The sequence below is a fragment of the Macaca nemestrina genome, chromosome 2, assembly GCF_043159975.1.
Source record: "Macaca nemestrina isolate mMacNem1 chromosome 2, mMacNem.hap1, whole genome shotgun sequence".
In the NCBI taxonomy this organism is placed as follows: domain Eukaryota; kingdom Metazoa; phylum Chordata; class Mammalia; order Primates; family Cercopithecidae; genus Macaca; species Macaca nemestrina.
In genome coordinates, this window is record NC_092126.1 from 1,708,463 (window position 1) to 1,733,975 (window position 25,513).

A 25,513-nucleotide genomic window follows, 5' to 3' on the forward strand; every position below is an offset into this window, starting at 1 on the left:
AGTAAATGTGTTTCACGTAAACAGTTGCACTTGATCCTGAAAAAAAAAAACCCTATGAGAAAATTACGAGTATAATTTCGGTTTTACAGGCAGGGTAATGGAGGTCTTTTTTGGTTCTGTAACCATCCAAAGGTCACCCATTTGATCAAAAGCAGAGCCATGGAGCATTGGCCCTGGAACTCCTGCTCTCAACCACCGTGCTGTTCATGAAGTGAATGCATATGCTTCCTAAAAGGATCATGATCAAATGTATTTGTACTGCCAAGGCAGTAAGTCTGTCGTATGTTATTGACCAGGAGAAAAATAGGTTACTGAACAGTTTGCAGAGTATGGTTTTATTTTTGTTTTTAGACAAAGGTAGGTAATATCTTAGGAAAGATCCAGAAAAACATGGAACAGAAGGTGACTGGTATTTCTCTGAGAGAGGGGCTGAGGTGATGGAAGAGTTTAGCTTTCCACATGTCAATGCAGTATCCATGTTTAATTACTGGAAGGTTTTCTTTTAATTATCAGATAAAGAACCCGAGGCTCCAAGAAGTTCCATGCTAGTGGTGGTAGAGCCGAGACTCAGACATGAGTCTGTCCTCCAAACCTGTGCTTCTTCCTCTCTCGGAATGTTTCTCCTGTTGCCGCACTTGCCCTCTGGGACTGAGCCCACAACTGCAGGCAACCACTGCCCTCGTGTTACTGATGAACGTGCACAAAGGAATGTCGTTGCTCCTCTGTCTTACCACTGAAAACTTTTTTCTGGCCGGGCGCAGTGCTCACGCCTGTAATCCCAGCCCTTTTGGGAGGCCGAGGCGGGCAGATCACCTGAGGTCAGGAGTTCGAGACCAACCTGACCAACATGGTGAAACCCCATCTCTACTAAAAATACAAAAGAAGTTAGCTGGGCATGGTGACGTGTGTGCCTGTAGTCCCAGCTACTTGGGAGGCTGAGACAGGAGAATTGCTCGAACCCAGGAGGTGGAGGTTGCAGTGAGGTGAGATTGTGCCATTGCACTCCAGCCTGGGTGACAGGGCAAGACTTCATCTATAAAAACAAAAACAAAAAAACCATTTTTGTCCTAGACACTTAAATGACATCCTATGGCTGATTGTTGGTTTTGCCAATTTTGCAAAACATGGGGCTGAATTACAGTATCCTGGCATGTGTGCTTTCCGCAGTGTGACCTGGGCGGCCTCATGCCTCCCGCCTCCTTATTCTGCACAATCAGAGTAGAGCCCTGTTCAGCAAAAGCACTGGACTGGGCATTCAGAGCCCTGGGCTCCAGTCCCAGCACTGCCCCGGCTCTTCGCTTCTCCACTGCAGTCCCACTTTACTTCCCTGTACAATTCAGGATGGTGAAAGCTCTCAAGTCCTTTTTTTTTTTTTTTTTTTTTTTGAGATGGAGTCTCACTCTGTCGCCCAGGCTGGAGTACAATGGCATGATCTCGGCTCACTGCAATCTCCGCCTCCTGGGTTCAAGCAATTCTCTGCCTCAGCCTCCCAAGTAGCTGGGATTACAGGTGTCCACCACCACGCCCAGCTAGTTTTTTGTATTTCCTGTAGAGACAGGATTTCACCATGTTGGCCAGGCTGGTTTCGAACTCCTGACCTCAAGGGATCCACCCGCCTCGGCCTCCCAAAGTGCTAGGATTACAGGCACGAGCCACTGTGCCTGGCCTTTTCTATCCTATTTTGAAAATGAACATCCCTAGAGCCATCCCCAGCAGTTGCAGGGACAGTCTGATAAGTGAACTAAGTTTCTGGGCATAAATGCCTGCCTCTGGGCCTCCTCCCTGCTGACCAGTGTGGTTTTGGCCGCAGGTGGGTGGAGACACTGACTGCCGAGGGCAGAGCCTTGCTTCGGTGCCCAGCAGCCTCCCGCCCCACGCCCGGACGCTCATCCTGGATGCCAACCCTCTCAAGGCCCTGTGGAATCACTCCCTCCAGCCTTACCCTCTCCTGGAGAGCCTCAGTCTGCACAGCTGCCACCTGGAACGCATCGGCCGCGGCGCCTTCCAGGAGCAAGGCCACCTGCGCAGCCTGGTCCTGGGGGACAACTGCCTTTCAGAGAACTACAAAGAGACGGCAGCGGCACTCCACACCCTGCCAGGCCTGCAGACGCTGGACTTGTCGGGAAACTCCCTGACGGAGGACATGGCGGCCCTCATGCTCCAGAACCTCTCCTCGCTGCAGTCCGTGTCCCTGGCGAGGAACACCATCATGCGGCTGGATGACTCCGTCTTCGAGGGCCTGGAGCGTCTCCGGGAGCTGGATTTGCAGAGGAACTACATCTTTGAGATTGAGGGAGGTGCTTTTGACGGCCTGACTGAGCTGAGACACCTCAACCTGGCCTACAACAACCTCCCCTGCATTGTGGACTTCGGGCTCACACAGCTGCGGTCTCTCAACGTCAGCTACAATGTCCTGGAGTGGTTCCTCGCGGCCGGGGGAGAGGCTGCGTTTGAGCTGGAGACGCTGGACCTGTCTCACAACCAGCTGTTGTTTTTCCCGCTGCTGCCGCAGTACAGCAAGTTGCACACCCTCCTGCTGCGTGACAACAACATGGGCTTCTACAGGGACCTGTACAACACCTCGTCGCCAAGGGAGATGGTGGCCCAGTTCCTCCTTGTGGACGGCAACGTGACCAACATCACCACCGTCAACCTCTGGGAAGAATTTTCCTCCAGTGACCTCGCAGATCTCCGCTTCCTGGACATGAGCCAGAACCAGTTCCAGTACCTGCCAGATGGCTTCCTGAGGAAAATGCCTTCCCTCTCCCACCTGAACCTCAACCAGAATTGCCTGATGACGCTTCACATTCGGGAGCACGAGCCCCCTGGAGCGCTCACCGAGCTGGACCTGAGCCACAACCAGCTGTCGGAGCTGCACCTGACTCCAGGGCTGGCCAGCTGCCTGGGCAGCCTGCGCTTGTTCAACCTGAGCTCCAACCAGCTCCTGGGCGTCCCCCCTGGCCTCTTCGCCAACGCCAGGAACATCACTACACTTGACATGAGCCACAATCAGATCTCACTTTGTCCCCTGCCAGCTGCCTCGGACCGGGTGGGCCCCCCTAGCTGTGTGGATTTCAGGAATATGGCATCTTTAAGGAGCCTCTCTCTGGAGGGCTGTGGGCTGGGGGCATTGCCAGACTGCCCATTCCAAGGGACCTCCCTCACCTCCTTAGACCTCTCAAGCAACTGGGGGGTTCTGAATGGGAGCCTCGCCCCACTCCGGGACGTTGCCCCCATGTTACAGGTCCTGTCTCTCAGGAACATGGGCCTCCACTCCAACTTTATGGCGCTGGACTTCTCCGGGTTTGGGAATCTGAGGGACTTAGACCTGTCGGGAAATTGCTTGACCACCTTCCCAAGGTTTGGGGGCAGCCTGGCCCTGGAGACCCTGGATCTCCGTAGAAACTCGCTCACAGCCCTTCCCCAGAAGGCTGTGTCTGAGCAGCTCTCCAGAGGTCTGCGGACCATCTACCTCAGTCAGAATCCGTATGACTGCTGTGGGGTGGACGGCTGGGGGGCCCTGCAGCAGGGGCAGACGGTGGCCGACTGGGCCACGGTCACTTGTAACCTCTCCTCCAAGATCATCCGCCTGGCGGAGCTGCCCGGGGGTGTGCCTCGGGACTGTAAGTGGGAGCGGCTGGACCTGGGCCTGCTCTACCTGGTGCTCATCCTCCCCAGCTGCCTCACCCTGCTGGTGGCCTGCACCCTCATCGTCCTCACTTTTAAGAAGCCTCTGCTTCAGGTCATCAAGAGCCGCTGCCACTGGTCCTCTGTTTACTGACCTGCCTGTGTGCCAAGACTCGAAACTTGGTCTGCACACAACAGGACATTTTCTCTTTTCTCTGCTAGCTTTCAAGATGGGATGCAGAGGCCAAGTCTGACGAATTGAAGTTTCAATTAAAATTTAAAATGTTTCCATTCCTCATCTCCACTCCCCACCGCCCACCCAAGTTCTTTTTCCATCATTATAATTCATCCTCATTATCGTGGTAAAATATTTATTAGGTAACATTTTATAGAAATAAAAGGCAACATGTCTCATAAATATTTTTTAAATTAAATGCAGCTTGTGTGTATTTGTTTCATGTTCCTTTGTGGTTTCCCTTGGATTATTTTTTAATGTCCTCCCCTTGGTGACCTCCACAGAGCCGAAAAGGTCGCAATTCAATGCAACCTACTGGAAAAAACTCCAAGAGTGCGTGCTGGAGATGGTGAGTCAGTGCCCTGGGGATGCAGCAAGGCAAGGATTCCATAGCACAATAACAACAACAACAACAACAACAAAGAATTTCAAACACAGCCGGAGGGTCTGACGTAAGATGGTAAGATGTGGCCTCTCACCTGCTGTGTGACTGGCCACTGCCGTCAGAACAGGCCTGCGATCCCAGCACTTTGGGAGGCGGAGGTGGGTGGATCATCTGAGGTCAAGAGTTCAAGACCAGCTTGGCCAACGTGGTGAAATCCCCTCTCTATTACAAATAACAAAAATTAGCCGGGCGTGGTGGCCGGTGCCTGTAATCCCATCTACTCGGGAGGCTGAGACAGGAGAATTGCTTGAACCCAGGAGGCAGAGGTTGCAGTGAACCAAGATCACACCACTGCACTCCAGCCTGGGCGATGGAGCGAGACTCTGTCTCAAAAATAAATAAATAAATAAATAAATAAATAAATAAATAAAATAATGGACCTCTAGCTGGGCCCTCTCCAGGTGCCCTGGCTTCATACCCAAAGTCTCTGGCAGATAGACATGACTCTTCCGTGGAGAAACTAAGAGAGTAATAACTGGCCCCGAGTTTATCCAGTCAGTAAGCCGACTGCCAGAGACAGTCCTCGTTCTGAAGGGAAGTAAAGAGGAAGCAGAAAGGAATGAATTCTACTCGCTTGTGAACCCTCCTAACTCTTCACAAAAAATTGCTTACAACTTCTTAGCAGATGTTGAGCCCCTCAAGTCACACCATGTAGCTGACCACTCTTTCTGTTCTTAGGATCCAGCCCGGGAGGATGGCAAATGGAGCCCCAGCCTGCCTGTGACTGTGACTTTAGAAGGCTGTGGGCTTTCCTTCCTAGTGTTTTCCATCACAAGGATCCAAAGGTGATTTCCCGCTGGGCGCGGTGGCTCACGCCTCTAATCCCAGCACTTTGGGAGGCTGAGGTGGGTGGATCACCTGAGGTCAGGAGTTCGAGACCAGCCTGGTCAATATGATGAAACCCCTTCTCTGCTAAAAACACAAAAATTAGCTGGGTGTGGTGGCGAGTGCCTGTAATCCCAGCTACTCGGGAGTCTGAGGCAGGAGAATCACTTGAACCTGGGAGGCGGAGGTTGCAGTGAGCCGAGATGGTGCCACTGCAGTTCAGCCGGGTCAACAAGACAAAATTCCGTCTCAAAAAAAAAAAAGGATGATTTTCTAGGTTTCTCTCAGTATATGGAAAGTTACATAGGGAAGGTGCTTTCTGCCTCCAGTCCTCAGCCATGGTTCCCCCAGCAAATTCTGTCCCCTTTCCCTGCTTCTCCCACAGGACAAGGACCCACAGGACAGCGTACTGGCAAGGGAAGGACCCACAAAGCCTGCTACCAGCGTTCTCCGGTGGGGCCAGAATGGTGGTCTGCGTAAGAGCTCCCATTCAGCCAGGTGGGGCACCACGTGGTTCTTCCTCAGTGGGTGGGAAGTAGGGGCCATCCCCAATTGCCACATGCCAGAATATTCAGACAGGAGAATATTCAGAATCACAGATAAATCATGTCAGAGACTGATCTGTAAACATGAGTAACAGTAACTTAGATTTTGGAAATCCAGTCATAAAACAAAAGCTGAAGGTTTTTCTAGAGGCATTTAAGTTAGGGATCAATTTCAATTGATTCCTTTCTTTCTTTCTTTCTTTCTTTCTTTCTTTCTTTCTTTCTTTCTTTCTTTCTTTCTTTCTTTCTTTCTTTCTTTCTTTCTTTCTTTCTTTCTTTCTTTCCTTCCTTCCTTCCTTCCTTCCTTCCTTCCTTCCTTCCTTCCTTCCTTCCTTCCTTCCTTCCTTCCTTCCTTCCTTCTTTCCTTCCTTCCTCCCTCCCTCCCTTCTCTCTCTCTCTCTCTCTCTCTCTTTTTAAGACAGAGTCTCGCTCTATTGCCAGGCTGGAGTGCAATGGAGCAGTCTCGGCTCACTGTCACCTCCACCTCCTGGGTTCAAGTGATTCTCCTGCCTCAGCCTCCTGAGTAGCTGGGATTACAAGCATGCGCCACCACACCCGCCTAATTTTGTATTTTTAGTAAAGATGGGGTTTCACCATGTTGGCTAGGATGGTCTTGATCTCCTGACCTCGTGATCCTCCCACCTCAGCCTCCCACAGTGCTGGGATTCCAGACGTCAGCCACTGTGCCCGGCTGATTTTTCTAAAGTGCTGGGATTCCAGGCCTGAGCCACTGCACATGCCGATTTTTTTAAAGGACCCCAATTGCAAGCAACTGGACAAACTCTAATCCTTGGTTTGTATCACTGGTCATGTCACTTTTTGTTTATTTATTTATTTATTTATTTATTTTTTGAGGCAGAGTCTCGCTCTGTCGCCCAGGCTGGAGTGCAGTGGCGCGATCTCGGCTCACTGCAAGCTCCGACTCCCGGGTTCACGCCATTCTCCGGCCTCAGCCTCCCGATTAGCTGGGACTACAGGCGCCGCCACCACGCCCGGCTAATTCTTTTGTATTTTTAGTGGAGACGGGGTTTCATTGTGTTAGCCAGGATGGTCTCGATCTCCTGACCTCGTGATCCGCCCGTCTCGGCCTCCCAAAGTGCTGGGATTACAGGCTTGAGCCACCGCGCCCGGCCACTTTTTATTTATTTAATGTGCCAGAAAGCTTCCATTTGCTCCTCCAGATCCACTTCCCACTCTTTTCCACCCTGCCCCAGGAGGCTGGCCTCAATGGGCTCCCTTGGCCTTTGGCTTCCAGTGGTATTTGGCTAAGAGGGAGGTTTGGAAAATTAGAGGGGAGGAAGAAAGTGAGATGAGAGTATTTATTCTCCTGACTCCTCCCTGTAGATATGTCTCAAACTGGCTGCACCTCTCAACCAAACTCACACTCATCTCAGGGCAGCTCTTTGCACACGATTCTCTGCCTTGGATGTCTGGGAACCACTCACTGCCCTGGCTGTCTTCTCTGGGCCTAGCATGGGTAACAGCTCTGCCTCACCAGCTCGTGTAATTGCATTATCCTTTGTGGTTTGCCTTCCCCTCACCACCCCTTTGTGAATCGTCCCTCTATAAATCCTCCTGACTTGTCCTTGTTTGAATGTGCCATCTGGTTCCTGCTGGGTCCCTGCATGATGCAGCTGGCTACTCATTTAGTAATACTGAGCCCGAGAGATTCCAGCACTTGTATCGGGGAACCACAGAGTGCTAAGGATGCAGCCAGCACTACGAAAGCAAATCTCCCGAAGATGGAGCCCTCTGATTTCCACGGAGTCCATGGGTGGACATGAGGAAGACGGCACGCCTCAGTGTGTTGCAAACATATTCATATTTTACCCAAATTAGAGTGGGAGAACTTTCTAGCCTTGGAGACCTTCTTTAAAAGAGTGTGGGCCGGGCGCGGTGGCTCAAGCCTGTAATCCCAGCACTTTGGGAGGCCGAGACAGGTGGATCACGAGGTCAGGAGATTGAGACCATCCTGGCTAACATGGTGAAACCCCGTCTCTACTAAAAAATACAAAAAACTAGCCGGGCGAGGTGGCGGGCACCTGTAGTTCCAGCTACTCGGGAGGCTGAGGCAGGAGAATGGCATAAACCTGGGAGGCGGAGCTTGCAGTGAGCTGAGATCTGGCCACTGCACTCCAGCCTGGGCGACAGAGCAAGACTGTCTCAAAACAAAAAAAAGAAAAAAAAAAAAAAAAAAAAGAAATGCATTGCGGCCGGGTACAGTGGCTTACACCTGTAATCCCAGCATTTGGGAGGCCAAGGCGGGAGGATCACAAGGTCAAGAGATCAAGAGCATCCTGGCCAACACGGTGAAACCCTGCCTACAAAAATTAGCCGGGCGTGGTGGTGTGCGCCTGTAATCCCAGCTACTCGGGAGGCTGAGGCAGGAGAATTGCTTGAACCCAAGAGGCAGAGGTTGCTGTGAGCTGAGATCCCGCCACTGCACTCCAGCCTGGGTGACAGACTTAGACTCCATGTCAAGAAAAAAAAATTTTTTTTAATTGCATCATATTTAAAACTCTTATCCCTTTACACACTGAGTTTGCAACCAGTAATCCCTCCCTTTGCTTATGTCAAGGGTGTTTAGCTTATAAATGGCAACACAGCAAACCATTTTACATATAAGGACATTAGGAGCAATTCTGACACTAAGTGAGTCTGAGTCTCGGTGACTGACTAACTCTTAGTAACTTTACGTAACAGCATCTTATCTTGCTGAGACTGAGAAGTTCCTTGCATCATCTCAAAATCTTAAGAGAGATGGTATTAGCAGATCACGGTTCAAAAACAGTCTTTCCTTCAGACCTCCAAAAACCTTTGTCTAGGAGAACATGGGAAGGTACACATACAGCTACATCAAATCTCAGTGGGGATAAAGCTGGCACGGACACCGGGGAGGGGGGGCCTGCACAGTGCAACGCCAATGGGGCCTCCCAGTCACTGAGGGGGAAATGGGGCCGGCATGGGGAGGGCAGAGAGAGCAAGGAGGAGGGGAGAGGTCATGCTCTGGAGGGTGGGTGGGTGCTCTCTTTTCCGGCTACTGTTTTCAATGTGGTAAGCACATCCCTTCAGCTGAATGCCCTGGAGAGGAAGCCCAGTGCTTCCTGTTGTCTTACCAATGCTGCAAAATGCAAGTTAGAAATAAAGCAAAAGGGGGGAAAGGGGAAAAAAATGGGAAGCTCTCCTAGCTAGATCGGAACGCCAGCCTTTAGGAGGAAACTCAGCCCACATTTTTTCCCTGGGGATGCAGAAGAAGAGGCACACCTCAATGTAAGCTGTTTCCCAAATCAATCAGGATTCAGAAAATAATTTCTCTATATAAAAAGGGTATTTTTGGCTGGGCATGGTGGCTCACGCCTGTAATCCCTGCACTTTGGGAGGCTGAGGTGGGAGGATCACCTGAGGTCAGAAGTTCCAGACCAGCCTGACCAACATGGTGAAACCCCATCCCTACTAAAAATACAAAAATCAGCCGAGTGTGGTGGTGCACGCCTGTGGTCCCAGCTACTCGGGAGGCTGAGGCAGGAGAATCGCTGGAACCCGGGAGGCAGAGGTTGCAGTGATCGGAGATCGCACCACTGCACTCCGGCCTGAGTGAGAGAGCAGGACTCTGTCTCAAAAGAAAAAAAAAAAAGAAAAGAAAAAGAAAAAAAAGAAAAGAAAAGAAAAAGAAAATACAAGGAAAACAGCAGAATAAACTACAGAGTTGAAAGTCTTAAGAGGAAGACTAAGGAGATATGTGTGGGAGATACAGCCAAAGAAATATACCCACCCTGTTTAATGCCCTCAAAATCCTTCCATTCTGTGAGAATCGACCCCAAGGTTTTGTAGTGTTGGAAAGAATCATTTAAATATCAGATTTTGTTTCATTGCTTTGCTGCTCTGAGCATCTTAGCTGCCAATTACATACTTCATGAAATGTAGCAGAAACATCCTGGTCCCCACGGTAGAGGACACGGGCAGTTCTGACAGGTCACCCGTATTCATATACTTATTTATTTATATCGCCATCATTAATATACATACATTTATTTATTTATTTATTTATTTTTATTTTTTGAGATGGAGTCTTGCTCTGTCGCCCAGGTTGGAGTGCAGTGGCCCGATCTCAGCTCACTGCAAGCTCCGCCTCCCGGGTTCATGCCATTCTCCTGCCTCAGCCTCCCGAGTAGCTGGGATTACAGGCACCCGCCACCACGCCTGGCTAATTTTTTGTATTTTTTAGTAGAGACAGGGTTTCACCGTGTTAGCCAGGATGGTCTCGATCTCCTGACCTCGTGATCCGCCTGCCTCGGCCTCCCAAAGTGCTGGGATTACAGGCGTGAGCCTCCGCACCTGGCCACATTTATTTATTTTTAACATTACCATACAATTTACCACTTACCAAAATAGCCTCTCTTTGGCTGGCATTTCACTGATAAACTTTTTTCTACTATGCTTCAAAAAGCCAATATATCTCCATTCAAATTTTATTGGGCCATTTGCCTTCCCCACACCCCCTTCTTAGATAATGTCTTTGAGAAATCTGTGAGAAGGAACGTTTTTAAACTGTCATCTGCGAATGACACCTCTCCTGAAATTTCGAGATTATACAAGAAACTTCTCTTAAAAGTTTCAAGCGAACCCTGACTTTCTTGATCTAGATTTCTTGAAGAATATCATCTTCCTCTACTGCCTGTGTTTCATTTTGTAGAACATCCTTCCTCTGAAAGAGTGATAACAACAACAAAAATTCCACTTTGATCGTAACAGAAAAGGAAACGCCCTTCAGTTCTCTAACTTTTCAAAAATGTCACGTGCTTTCGGCTGGGCGGTGGCTCACGCCTGTAATCCCAGCACTTTGGGAGGCCGAGACGGGCGGATCACGAGGTCAGGAGATCGAGACCATCCTGGCTAACACGGTGAAACCCCGTCTCTACTAAAAATACAAAAAATTAGCCGGGTGCGGTGGTGGCGCCTGTGGTCCCAGCTACTCGGGAGGCTGAGGCAGGAGAATGGTGTGAACCCGGGAGGCGGAGCTTGCAGTGAGTGGAGATCGCACCACTGCACTCCAGCCTGGGCAACGGAGCGAGACTCCGTCTCAAAAAAAAAATCACGCTTTCCTTTCGAATGCAAGTCAGTGTTGCCTCCCCAACTCCGCTTCCTACAGTTGTCCTAACAGGCAACTATTTTTTCTTCTTTTATTTCTTTATGGCCACTGTCCTGATTTAGTTTATTATTTTTAACTTTTGTGGGTACAGAAAAGTGTATATATTTATGGGGGATGGGAGATGTTTTGATACAGGTGCACAATGTATAATAATCACATCAGGGTAAATGGGTACCCATCACCTCAAGCATTTATCTTTTCTTTGTGTTAGAAACGATCCAAATATACTCCTTTAGGTATTTAAAAATGTACGGTAAATTACTGTTGACTGTAGTCACTCTATTTTGCTATTAAATACCAGATTTTATTCATTCATTCATTTTTTTTTTTTCCCCCTGAGACAGGGTCTTGCTCTGTCACCCAGGCTGAAGTACAGTGACCGGATCTGGGCTCACTGCAGTCTCAACTTCCTCGGCCCAAATGATTCTCCCACCTCAGTCTCCTGGGTACTGGGATCACAGGCGTGCACCCCTACGCCCGGCTAATTTTTTTTATTTTTTTTTATTTTCGAGACGGAGTCTCACTCTATTGCCCAGGCTGGAGTACAGTGGCTCGATCTGGGCTCACTGCAACCTCTGCCTGCTGAGTTCAAGCGATTCTCCTGCCTCAGTCTCACGAGTAGCTGGGATTACAGGTGCCCACCACCATGCCAAGCTCATTTTTGTATTTTTAGTAAAGACGGGGTTTCACCAAGTTGGCCAGGCTGGTCTTAAACTCCCGACCTCAGGCAATCTGCCCTCCTTGGCCTCCTAAAGTGCTGGGATTACAGGCGGGAGCCACCGAGCCCGGCCCTTTTTTTATGTTTTGCAGAGATGGTGTCTCACTATGTTGTCCAGGCTGGTCTTGAACTTCCGGGCTCAATCATTCTCCCATATTGGCTTCCCACAGTGCTAGTAGCATGAGCCCCTGCACCCAGTCCATTGTTTCCCTCCCTCCCTTCCTTCCTTCCTTCCTTCCTTCCTTCCTTCCTTCCTTCCTTCCTTCCTTCCTTCCTTCCTTTCTTCTTTTTGAGATGGAGTTTCTCTCCTGTTGCCCAGGCTGAAGTGCAATGGTGTGATCTTGGCTCACTGCAACCACCAGCTCACTGCAACCACCGCCTCCCTGGTTCAAATGACTCTCCTGCCTCAGCTTCCCAAGTAGCTGAGATTACAGGCATGCACCACCATGCGCAGCTAATTTTGTATTTTAGTAGAGACGGGGTTTCACCATGTTGGTCAGGCTGGTCTCAAACTCTTGGCCTCATGCGATCAGCCCACCTTGGCCTCCCAAAGTGCTGGGATTACAGGTGTGAGCCACTGCGCCTGTCCCATTGTTTCTAACTATATTTTTGTACCCATTAACTATCCCAGTTCCCTCTGACCAATCACCCTTTCAAGCCTCCGGAAATCATCATTCTACTCTCTATCTCCAGGGATTCAACTGTTTTACTACTTTTAGTTCCCACAAATAAATGAAAACATGTGAAGTTTGTCTTTCTGTGCCTGGCTTATTTCACTTAACATAATGACCTCCAGTTCCATCCATACCATTGCAAATGACAGGATCTCATTCTTTTTCTTGGCTGAATAGTACTCCATTGTGCATATGGACCAGTTTCTTTATCCATTCATCTGTTGATGGATACTTAGGTTGCTTCCAAATCTGGGCTATTGTGAATAGTGCAGCAATAAACATGGGAGGGCAGATATCTCTTTGATATACAGATTTCCTTTCCTTTGGGTATATACCCAGCAGTGGGATTGATGGATCAGGTGCTAGCTCTATTTTTAGTTTTTGTTTGTGTGTTTTGAGACAGGGTCTCACCCTGTCGCCCAGGCTGGAGTGCAGTGGCATGAACTCGGCTCCCTGCAGGCTGAAACTCTTTTTTTTTTTTTTTTTTTTTTTTTGAGACGGAGTCTCACGCTGTTGCCCAGGCTGGAGTGCAGTGGCGCGATCTCGGCTCACTGCAAGCTCCGCCTCCCGGGTTCCCGCCATTCTCCTGCCTCAGCCTCCTGAGTAGCTGGGACTACAGGCGCCCGCCACCGCGCCCGGCTAATTTTTTGTATTTTTAGTAGAGACGGGGTTTCACTGTGGTCTCGATCTCCTGACCTTGTGATCCGCCCGCCTCGGCCTCCCAAAGTGCTGGGATTACAGGCTTGAGCCACCGCGCCCGGCCTGCAGGCTGAAACTCTTGGGCTCAAGTGATCCTCTCACCTCAGCCTCCCAAGTAGCTGGGACTATAGGCATGCGCTACCATGCCCAGCTAATTTTTTGTATATTTTGTGCATATATATATATATATATATATATATATATAGAGAGAGAGAGAGAGAGAGAGAGAGAGAGAGATGGAGATTCACTCTTGTTTCCCTGGCTGGAGTGCAATGGCATGACCTCAGCTCATTGCAACCTCTGCCTCCCGAGTTCAAGTGATTCTCCTGCCTCAGCCTCCTGAGGAGCTGGGATTACAGGCATGTGCCACCATGCCCGGCTAATTTTGTATTTTCAGTAGGGATGGGGTTTCACCATGTTGGTCAGGCTGGTCTCGAACTCCTAACCTCAGGTGATCCACCCACCTTGGCCTTCCAACGTGCTGGGATTACAGGCGTGAGCCACTGCACCCGGCCAATTTTTTGTATTTTTAGTAGAGACAGGGTTTCACCAGGGTTGTTCAGGTGGGTCTCAAACTCCTGAACTCAGGTGATCCACCCACCTCGGCCTGCCAAAGTGCTGGGATTACAGGCATGAGCCACCGCACCCGGCCCCAAATAATTTTTTTTAAGTTACGTTTAAAAATGAAATAACTCTTTGCATAACGCATGTGTTCACGAATAAGAAAGTGGCATATATTAATTCAGTGGCTGAAATATAATTCTGTGTATGAAAGTACAAAGTATTTTTTAAAATGTGGTTTATTTTGATTGCTAGTGCTTCTCCTGAGGTTCCCATGGTGGGCGCAGTTCTGCTGCTATTCCCCTTTCTTTTTTTTTTTTTTTTTTTGAGACGGAGTCTCGCTCTGTCACCCAGGCTGGAGTGCAGTGGCCGGATCTCAGCTCACTGCAAGCTCCGCCTCCCGGGTTCACGCCATTCTCCTGCCTCAGCCTCCCGAGTAGCTGGGACTACAGGCGCCCGCCACCTCGCCCGGCTAGTTTTTTGTATTTTTTAGTAGAGACGGGGTTTCACCGTGTTAACCAGGATGGTCTCGATCTCCTGACCTCGTGATCCGCCCGTCTCGGCCTCCCAAAGTGCTGGGATTACAGGCTTGAGCCACCGCGCCCGGCCTGCTATTCCCCTTTCTATGAGTATTTTGTGTCTCCCATTCTCCTCCCTGTCAAGCCTGCTCAGCACCCAGCAGGTAGAACATCGTTGTTCATCCTTTTAAAGTTTATTTAGACCAATAGCGAAATACTCTAACAACTCGATTTTTTTTTTCTTTCAATGACTATTAACTCAAGTACTCTCCTGTTTTTGGAATTTAAAATCTTATAAATAGGCACAATTTGTTTCTCAGGCTTCAAAGGAAGAAAAGAGCTGATGCATGTTTGAGCAGCTCCGCCTCTGGTGCCTGGCATCAAATTTCATTAACTCATCGTTGAATTTATCGTCTTATCCCTTCCTGACTTATTTAATCTTTTTTTTCCCTCCCAATTTGTACCCACTCAGTCCTTTTTTATTTCATTTTCAAGTGTCCCTCTTGGGTGTATTTTTGTGAGTGAGTTCATGAAAAAATGTTACTTCTATTGGGGTGCTTAGTTTTCCAATGTTGATTTCTTAGCGTGTGAATCTCTCCATAGCCCTTGCAAAATGTTGCACTTACTGTTGTTTACTTTTGTAGTTTGTGGGGTTTTTGTTTGTTTGTTTGCTTGTTTTGAGACGGAGTCTTGCTCTGTTACCCAGGCTGGAGTTAAGTGGCGCGATATCGGCTCACTGCAAGCTCCGCCTCGCGGGTTCCAGTGATTCTCCCGCCTCAGCCTCCCGAGTAGCTGGGACTGCAGACGCCGCCACCACGCCCGACTAATGTTTGTATTTTCAGTAGAAATAGGGTTTCACCATATTGGCCAGGCTGGTCTCAAACTCCTGACCTCACGTGATCCGCCTGCCTCGGCCTCCCAAAGTGCTGGGACAACAGGCGTGAGCCACCGCGCCCGCCCGGCGAGTCTGTGGTTTTCATCCCTCGGTCACCTGGGGAGCTGCGGATCCAAGATGGCGGCCGCCATGGCTGCTTTGTGAGGACGTGAGTGCTAGCTGGGCTTTGATGTTGTGAGGTTTGTTCATTCTCAGAGGGCATTTTAATTTTGAGTTACTACTAGGTTGCCATGTTACTGGGATTCGTATTAAATTCTGGGTCCTGTTTAATTTTTGGTAGTAGGTGACAGTGCTCATCACCTTTTCTGAGACGAGAGCGTATAGCCTGTTTGGGGAACTTGTATCAGGAGAGGGAGGGTTGCTGGTTGAATGGTATCAATCCTTCGAGTCATCGCCAGTTCACAATTTCTGTCTTCTAATGGGACATACTGTTTTTCCCAACCCCAAGAAGCCTTTTGCTACATACATGATTTTTAAAAATCAGCCTTTTTTTTTTTTTTTTTTGAGACGGAGTCTCGCTCTGTCGCCCAGGCTGGAGTGCAGTGGCCGGATCTCAGCTCACTGCAAGCTCCGCCTCCCGGGTTCCCGCCATTCTCCCGCCTCAGCCTCCCGAGTAGCTGGGACTACAGGCGCCCGCCACCACGCCCGGCTAGTTTTTTGTATTTTTTAGTAGAGACGGGGTTTCACCGTGTTGGCCAGGATGCTCTCGATCTCCTGACCTCGTGATCCGCCCTCCTCGGCCTCCCAAAGTGCTGGGATTATAGGCGTGAGCCACCGCGTCCGGCCCCGTTTTTATTTGTTATTGGCTGTAAGTTTTCCACTGTCAGTTCCTGAGCTTCCGCCGGTGGAAAGGTAGGACAGCCTGCGGTCTGGCTGATGCATCCACGCTGAGGTTCCTCGAGGTCGGGGAGCAGCATGACTGGGCGTTAGCACTGAGGTTACAGTCCCAGGTTGACTCTAAGGAAACGTGTGCTCTTGAGCTAAGCATTTCCCTCCTGGGCTTCACTTTCCTCACCTACAAAATAAGGAGGTTGAACTAGATAATTTCTACAGTTTCCAGCAAATCTAACGTTCTGTGATTCTAAGAGCTTTCTGTTGGATTATCTGGGTGAATTAGGCAGGTATTAGAAATGTTTATAAATAAAATATCAATTGTAAATAAAATTAGAGTGGAAGGGTTAGGTTAGTTAAGCAAGGGAGCAATGTGGAGGTGTTTGGTTTGCTAGAGGCCCAGAGAGGAGGATGAAGCAGGCTTCCCTTCCTGTCCCCACAGCCTTTATTTGATTGTTGATAACGGTGAGCTTCCAGTGTGTGAGAACACCTATGTGGATTTTGTTTGTTGTCTCTGAGGGTTTCAGCTAACTCATATCCACAAAGTCCAATAGCCCTCTGGGATGGGTATGTCTCTGCTCTTTCTCATCCAGGTTCCAGCATCTACCTGCGAGATACTGACCAGGACTCTCTTTCCTAACACCCCTAAAATAGTCTGGAATCTGCCCCCCACCCCTCACACCAGCTGACAGCAACACTAGGACAAGTTTATATGTTACTAAGCTGACAAAGGACACTCTGCTTGGGAACTGCCCACTGTTTTCTTGTTATCAGTCAACTAGAGCTTCACCACCCACCCCCACATCCTCAAATCTGATGTCCTCATCAGGGAATTACAGCTTGGTCTTCCCTTACAATTTCAACATCATAAACCTTTTAGGTCTGTTCACGTTTAGAAAGTTGCATTTATTTGCTTGGGGCTTATTTAACGTCCAAATACACAGAAATCTTACTCCTTGTTTGAGCAAATCCCTAAGTCATTCATTCATTCAGCAAATATTTACCAAGCTGCTGCTGTCTGCAAGGCACTACTTAGCTCTGGGGATACATACAAAGCTATATTTTTAATTCATTGGTTGTCATTTACAAGTTGTTTTTCTTCACTTCCATCCCCCATCCCTCCACTGTTCTTGACTCCCCTCAGTATCCTGAGAGCTGAGTACTGAACTACTCCGGTCAGCGCTGGGTTGAGGTTCTCTGTGCTACATTAGGACCATGACCGGAAGGGTGTGTGGCATATGGATCACATAAACTCTTTTCTGTGTCTTCAGTTTTCTTAATTTAATGTGCTCCTGACAGAGGAATCAGTTCCTCTTCCTGTGTCACCCATGCATTTACCACACACTATAACACAATAGGCCATTTCTGTTCTTAGTCTTAAAGCTGGATGACACAGAACATCAATTTGCCACATATCCAGCCATCCAACAGACACATTAGTCTAGGCTTTGGGCTCAGAATCTCAAAGAAACTAGAAAACAAGTAATATTGGCTTAGCCCTATTGCCAGTCAGTTGCCTCTTTACTTTCAGATCCATTCTCCACCCTTTCCTGTTTTGCTCTGTATCCATCCATACTGATATAAATAAATATCTGAATAAATGAATAAGTGGGAAAGAAGAATTATAAATAACATGTGTAGATTCTCTACATTCTAGGAAGTGAATCTTATCCTCCTCTGCTGCCCTCACTGAACTTTTGAGTGTGGCTGGACTTAGTGACTCACTTCCAAAAATAAAATATGGAAAGGCAAAAATAGTACCGTCACAGTAAAGCAATCTGGCAGATACTACTTGAACCAAGTGATCAAGGTTAACATCACCAATGCTGTCATGTATGTAGTATGTACCCCTTGATACAACGTGATGAGAAGGGAACGTCACCTTTGGTCTTCTTTCCAATAACCCATCACCCCAGTCCTATAATGAGAAAAATGCAAGACAACCCAATCTGAAGTACATTCTACAAAACATCTGACCAGTCCTCTTCAAAACTGTTGAGGTCATGAAATACAAGGAAAGCCTAAGAAAGTAATAACTAAACACAATGCAGTGTTCTGGATTGGATCCTAGAAGAAACAAAGATCACTAATGAAAATATCTGGTTGCCGGGCGCGGTGGCTCAAGCCTGTAATCCCAGCACTTTGGGAGGCCCAGACAGGCGGATTACAAGGTCAGGAGATCGAGACCATCCTGGCTAACACGGTGAAACCCCGTCTCTACTAAAAAATGCAAAAAACTAGCCAGGCGAGGTGGCGGGTGCCTGTAGTCCCAGCTACTCGGGAGGCTGAGGCAGGAGAATGGCGTGAACCCGGGAGGCGGAGCTTGCAGTGAGCCAAGATCTGGCCACTGCACTCCAGCCTGGGTGACACAGCAAGACTCCGTCTCAAAAAAAAAAAAAAAAAAAAAAAAAAAAAAGAAATATCTGGTGAAATATGAGTAAAGTCTGGAGTTTATTAATAGTAACATATCAATGTTGATTTCTTAGTTTTGACAAAAGTATTGGATAAACAAATTGGGTGAGAGGTATATGGAAACGTTTTGTATATCTTCAGAACTTTTCTGTGACTCTGAAATTATTCTAAAACAAAAAAAATTTAATAAACTGTCAAGAGGAAAAAAATGAATTACCAATGTCAGGAATTAAAATGAGAATATTGCTACAGATCCTACAACAATAAGACGGTAATAAGATGTTGTAACTATCTTTGTGCAATAATTTGAATAGTTTAGATGAAATCAGCAAAGTCTTTGGAAAATACAAGTAAATAAATATGAGATGAGAAGAAAGAATAAAATCTGAATAGTCCTGTAAGTTGGATTAGTAATAAAACCTTCCTACAAAGAAAATTCCATGTCCAGATGGCTTTACTAGTGAATTACTCAAAATGTTGAAGAAAGAAAAATATTAGTTTTCTTCAAATTTTTTTTTAAAACAATAGAACTTCATGACCAGCCTGACCAACATGGTGAAACCCCATCTCTACTAAAAATACAAAAATTAGCCAGGTGTGGTGGCTCATGCCTATAATACCAGCTACTCGGGAGGCTGAGGCAGGAGAATTGCTTGAACATGGGAGATGGGGTTGCAGCAAGCTGAGATCGCACTACTGCACTCCAGCCTGGGCGATGGAGCAAGACTCTGTCTCAAAAAAAAAAAAAAAAGGAAAAGATAATATATTCCAACATGTTTTATGAGGTGGGCAAATCCCAATATCGAGACTCAAAAACAGACATTGCAAAAAGAGAAAATTGTTGGACAACCTCTTTAATAAGCTTGGATATAAGTATCCTCAACAAAATATTAACAAAGCAAATCTGGTAATATACCCAAAAAAGACCTCACACTTTGCTCGGTAATGCCGGGTTTATTCTAGTAGTGCAAGATTAGTATAACATTTGAAAGTCAATCAACACAAATTTTACATGAAGAGACTAAAAGAATAATCATGTAATCATCTCAATATACAAAAAAGCACCTGAAAAAATTCAATACCTATTAACGTAAGGAAACCAATAATAGAAAATTTGTTAATCCATTAAATAGTATCCATCTGTGCTGGGCACCGTGGCTCACGCCTGTAATTCCAGCACTTTGGGAGGCTGAAGAAGGTGGATCATGAGGTCAGGAGTTCAAGACTAGCCTGACCAAGATGGTGAAACCCCGTCTCTACTAAAAATACGAAAATTAGCTGGGTGTGGTGGCAGGCGCCTGTAATCCCACCTGCTCAGGAGGCTGAGGCAGGAGAATCGCTTGAACCCAGGAGGCAGAGGTTGCAGTGAGCCAAGATTGTGCCACTGAACTCCAGCCTGGGCAACAGAGCAAGATTCCATCTCAAATAATAACAATAATAATAGTATCCACCTGCAAAAAGTTTTCACAAAATACTGCAAAAATAGTATCCATCTGAAAAAAGCACTTTTTGCAGAACTTTTCTGTGACTCTGAACTTTTCTGTGACTACGAAATTATTCTAAAACACAAGAAAATTTTAATTAGGTATACATATCATCAAACTGCATGCTGAAATATTGAATACTTTCCCCTGACATCAGAAACATGGCAATGGTATGTACCATCACCACCAATACCCAACAGTGTACTGGAGGTTCTAGCCATACTATCAAGAAAGCGGGGAGAGGAATAAAAACTGGAAACCAAAAAAACCTGTCATTATTCACAAATGACATGATGATATACGTAGAAAGTCTGAAAGAATCTGCAAATAAACTGAGATTTCACAAATGAATTTAGCACAGTTGCTAGAAGGAAGGTCAGTATACAAAAACCAACTGTATTTGTGCATGCTTCTACAATCAACTAGAAAATAAAAATCTTTAAGACGCCATTTATACTAACACTGAGCAATTCCATTCCTAGTACTTATCCAAGGAAAATGAGTCCACTGAAAGACATGTACATGTTTTTAGCAGCTGTATCACAATAACCAAAAACTGACAACCACCTAAATGTCCATCCACACCAAATTGTAATATATTCATATATTGGAATACCACACAGCAATACAAAAGAGTAAGTTACCGTTTTATGCCACAGAGTCAATGAATCTCACTGCCCTATGTTGAGCAAATAAACCAGATGCCAAAAAGTATATACTGTTTTATTCAGTTACATTCAAGATGACGAAAGCAATCTAAGGTGGTAGAAGTTAGAGTAGTTCATCCTTTTGGGGGTTTGGTATTGACAAGGAAGGGGATGAGGCAGCCTTTTGGAGGTGCTGGAGATGTGTGGTGGTGCCCACAGGGGTGTACAACCATGTCAACATTCATTGAACTGTACACTTAAAATTGATGCACTTTGCTGTACCTCCATTCAATAAAAATAACTATGGAATAATAGAAACCAATCTAGACAGTGATAATACTGTAGACAACATATGATGAAAGCCTGGACCAAAGGGCATGAGGGCGGGGATTGTAATTTCTGAGACTGACTCTTCAGGACTTAGAATCTCCTCAGAAAGAAACATAAGTGTAAAAGTTACTACTCTATAATGATGACATAGATTTTTTTTTCTTTGCAATTTTATCTTTTTTTTTTTTCGTTCTGGTTGCCCAGGCTGCAGTGCAGTGGCACGATCTCGGCTGACCGCAACCTCCGCCTCCTGGGTTCAAGTAATTCTCCTGTCTCAACCTCCTGAGTATCTGGGATTAGAGGTATGCACCACCATGGCTGGCTAATTTTGTATTTTTAGTAGATAAGGGGTTTCTCCATGTTGGTCAGACTGGTCTCGAACTCCTGACCTCAGGTGATCCACCCGCCTCAGCCTCCCAAAGTGCTGGGATTATAGGCATGAGCCACAACACCCAGCCCTTATCTTGTATTTTAAAGGACACTGTTGCTTTACACATTTGATATCAGTGGTTTTCAAGAAGTCAATTGCTTATGTGTTACTACCTAGCTTGGGAAAACTTACAGGTCTTTTTATTAGCAAACACACATTGTGTGGAAAACACGCTGCTCTCTGGAAGAAAAGCAAAAAAGGAGACTCAGGAAATGAACCTGTAAATTAAAGAAAGGAGGGAGATGCTTCCTCCAGCTAGTGGGAAACCTGGAGAGAGGACAGAGGTGACTCTTCCCCCACTCCCACACCTCTGGACTTTTCCCTCACGGAGGAAGGAAGGAGATGCGGGTATATTTGCTGGAAGGATTTTTTCTGAAGTGGGATGTAAACAAAATACTGTGAACCAACCTAAGGCAATTTGTCTGTTTATAATCATTGGTAGATAACAGATGAGGTCCACAGACTCCTGACCCACAACATCATGGCCACAATGGAAGCAAGTCTCAGCCCAGATAGGGCCGCATGCACATCATGTTTACTATCAGGCAGGTACAGAAACAGTTTTCAAATGTGTTCTGAGGACTTGATGAAGCCCCAGATCTCGGACCTTTTCAGTACTACTCCATTCCACTTGACACAAATGAAACCCTAGTCTCCAGTGAGGATTCAGCTAGCATCTTGTCAAACCCAAAAGGCCAAGACTCTTTTTTTTTTTGAAACGGAGCCTTGCTCTGTTTTCCAGGCTTGAGTGCAATGGCACAATCTCAGCTCACTGCAACCTCCACCTTCCGGGTTCAAGCAATTCTCCTGCCTCAGCCTCCCGAGTAGCTGGGATGACAGGCGCCTGCCACCACTCCTGGCTAATTTTTTTGTATTTTTAGTAGTGATGGGGTTTCACCACGTTGGTCAGGCTTGTCTCAAACTCCTGACCTCAGGTGATCCACCTGCCTCGGCCTCCCAAAGTGCTAGGATTACAGGCCTGAGCCACCGCACCTGGCAGTCAAGACTCTTTTTGGATCAGTAGCTGGATTACAGGAGCGTTTAGGAGTCAAACCTACAGTGCTGTTCTAGGGGTATGAGTCACCAGGCATGGGATCCTGCCCCTGCCATGGCAGGAAAAGCTCTTCAAGTATTTCCGAGAATCCACGCATCCTGGACACTGCTAACCTCACCAGTGAAACACCTCTAACATCCATCGTGCTGGTTAAAGCCTCCCGTGTGACTGGACACAGAGCTATCTGAAGCATTTGATGACTTGCTTCACTAATCGCCCCTAGAGTGTGTGCTCTCGCTCAGGGCAGCTAGCCCTAGCTTGCATCTACAATCTGATGAGCACACACATTTACATCACAGTGATTCTGCTGGAGTCTTCAAATTATAGACAACAGAACAGAAGCCATCACAGAAAGGTTCTCTTTCTTTTATTTTTTTATTTTTTTGAGATGGAGTCTTGCTCTTGTTGCCCAGGCTGGAGTGCAATGGAGCAATCTCGGCTCACCGTAACCTCTGCCACTCGGGTTAAAGTAATTCTCCTGCCTCGGCCTTCTGAGTAGCTGGGATTACAGACACGCACCACCACGCCCGGCTAGTTTTTTTGTATTTTCAGGAGAGACGGGGTTTCTTCATGTTGGTCAGGCTGGCCTCAAACTCCCGACCTCAGGTGATCTGCCCACCTCGGCCTCCCAAAATGCTGGGATTACAGGCATGAGCCACTGCGCCTGGCCCAGAAAGATTTTTTCTTTTTTTCTTTTTTTTTTTGAGACGGAGTCTCACTCTGTCGCCCAGGCTGGAGTGCAATGGCGTGATCTCGGCTCACTGCAACCTCTGCCTCCCGGGTTCAAGCGCTTCTCTTGCCCCAACCTCCTGAGTAACTGGGACTACAGGCACCCAACACCACGCTCGGCTAATATTTTTGTATTTTTAGTAGAGACGGGGTTTCACTGTGTTGGCCAGGCTGGTCTTGATCTCCTAACCTCGTGATCCACCCGCCTCGGCCTCCCAAAGTGCTGGGATCACAGGCGTGAGCCACCATGCCCGGCCAAGGTTTTCTTAATGGAGGGACACAAAGTCGATGTTAGTGGAAAGGGACAAGGCCCCCTCTTTTACAGTGGACAGAGCTGAAAGGACTATGAGTGACAAAAATTAGGGATAAGTGAAACACAAAACAGGAAAATAGAAGGAGTTACAGTAACATTGTTTGAAGTGTTTTGTTTTTGTTTGAGGTGGAGTCACCCAGGCTGGAGTGCAGTGGCACGATCTCGGCTGACTGCAATCTCCATCTCCCGGGTTCAAGCGATTCTCCTGCCTTAGCCTCCTGAGTGGCTAGGAGTACAGGTGTTCACCACAATGCCTGTATTTTTGTATTTTTAGTAGAGATGGGGTTTCACCGTGGTGGCCAGGTTGGTCTCAAACTCCTGACCTCAAGTGATCCCCTGCCTTGGCCTCCCAAAGTCTTGGGATCACAGGTGTGAGCCACTGCGCCCGGCCTGTTTGAAGTTTTCTTAATGTATTGCATTAAAGAGGGTTGTAAAATGTTTTTCAACTCAGGTGAGCTCTGAAAGTGCCTAGTCCTTGGGTTCACCCAAACCAGTGTTTAACTCCTACCACTGCCACTCACGAAATGCTAGGTTGCCTACTATTTACATCACTCTGCTCCTTGGTTTCTTAATCTGCATAATAGGATCAGAAATTCTTCTGTGAGGAAATTCGGAAAGGAAAACCCAAACCTAGCAGAGACAATTGACATTGGCACCCTTCTGCCCCCTGGTGGTAATGTTTAGAACTATGGGGGTAGTGGTGAGGGCAAAAATAAAACGTGGAAAAGGGTAAAACAAAACCCCCCCAATGTCTTCCTTGTAAGGCACAGCCGCGTCGGAGTCGTTCATTGTCTTGCCTCCTCGGTGCCTTCTCCCTCCCACCACTATCAGTAGTCCAACCACGCATTGCAGGAAGTTCCAGGAGTCATCCACTTACCCTGGAGCAAGCTTGTCCAGCCCGCTGCCCGCCGGCCGCATGTGGCCCAGGCGGTTTGAATGCAGCCCAACACTAATTGGTAAGCTTTTTCCCTTGTGACTTTTTTAAAGCTCACCAGCTATCATGAGTGTTAGTGTGTTTTTTAATGTGTGGCCCAAGACAATTCTTCTTTTAATGTGGGAAGAAAAAAGACTGGACACCCATACCCTAGAGGAATGACAGTGTGTAGTATTTGTTTTCATCCTTATTTTCCTTCTCCTCTACCTAGCATGGATTGTGGAGCATATCCATGTCTTCAGGTCATTAGCGTGACTTTTAGGGGATGTGATCACAGAGTCGAAGCCATGGGAGATACAGAATTCAGCTGAAGATCACTTAAATATCCAGCACTGCTGTAGCACTAGTGATAGAAAGAATATGAAGAGCATTCAAGATTGAACAAAGTGGCCGGGCGCAGTGGCTCAGGGCTGTAATCCCAGCACTTTGGGAGGCCAAGGCGGGCAGATCACCTGAGGTCGGGAGTTAGAGACCAGCCTGGCCAACATGGTGAAACCCCGTCTCTACTAAAAATACAAAAAAAATAGCCGGGTGTGGTGGTGGGCGTCTGTAACCCCAGCTACTTGGGAGGCTGAGGCAGGAGAATCGCTTGAACCTGAGAGGCAGAGGTTGCAGTGAGCCGAGATTGCGCCACTGCACTCCAGCCTGGGCAACAGAGCAAAACTCCGTCTCAAAAAAAAGATTGAACAAAGCAGCGAATAGATTAATTGGATTTAATTAAGTGATGAAAGAATTGAGTAATGGAACTTCACCCATTCTAACCAGGTGATAAAGCAGAAAAAGTTCAAAGATTTAGTAGGGGTTTAAATTGAGTTTAAGAGAATGGGATTACAATTCCAATCCCATTGATAAGACAAATTTCATTTTTAAAAATTCATGTATTTCCCTCCTTTATACAACTGCAAATGTGAGTTTGGGGCTGGAGTGGGAGAGGAAAGCAAAGAATGAAGGGAAAGAAATAGGAGGAAGATTCTAAGAATGAGGGCAGCATGGGAGAAGCAGTGGCAGCAAAGTCCTGGCATAGAGATGCCAAAATCAAAACTTCTGCCCTGTTTCCTCACTGCTTGGTGTCAGCCCTGGGGCCGTTCCTCGAGCCTGTGACCTTGGCACCCTCTGTGTTGACCTGGGCTCTTCCTTTGTCATTCCACCCGGATGTCCTTTGGTGTGTCCTGGCCAGGCTCCTATTGCTCCCTTGAACCTCTGGAGCTTTTGTCTGCTACATTTTCTTACACTGATGCCGACTCAGGCCTAATCCTGGGTAAAGTCGCCATGTGGCTGGTGTCTGGGTGTAATTCAAGAATCCTCGAGGGAGAATCAGGAGTTTTGGGTTCCAGTTCCAACTTGGTAATTTACCAAGTCACAGCCTCCTGGAGCCTGGTTTTCTCTATCAATAAAATGAAGAAATCTGTCTTCTCTAGTTCATAAGTTGTCAAGATCAAATGTGTAAATACATAGGCA

The 25,513-nt window shown here is 47.2% G+C and overlaps 1 protein-coding gene across 4 annotated transcripts in view; it reads left to right on the top strand.

Moving 5' to 3' along the window:
• Positions 1 to 4,061, top strand: part of LOC105470781 (negative regulator of reactive oxygen species) — a 58,565-nt gene extending 54,504 nt beyond the window's left edge. For all 4 annotated transcript variants that reach the window (XM_071090571.1, XM_011723015.3, XM_071090573.1 and 1 more), the window contains exon 3: positions 1,811 to 4,061. In XM_071090571.1, the coding sequence (XP_070946672.1) occupies positions 1,811 to 3,781 (1,971 nt within the window). In that variant the 3' untranslated portion in view covers positions 3,782 to 4,061. The remainder of the gene's footprint in view (positions 1 to 1,810) is intronic.
• The last annotated feature ends 21,452 nt before the right edge of the window (positions 4,062 to 25,513 follow it).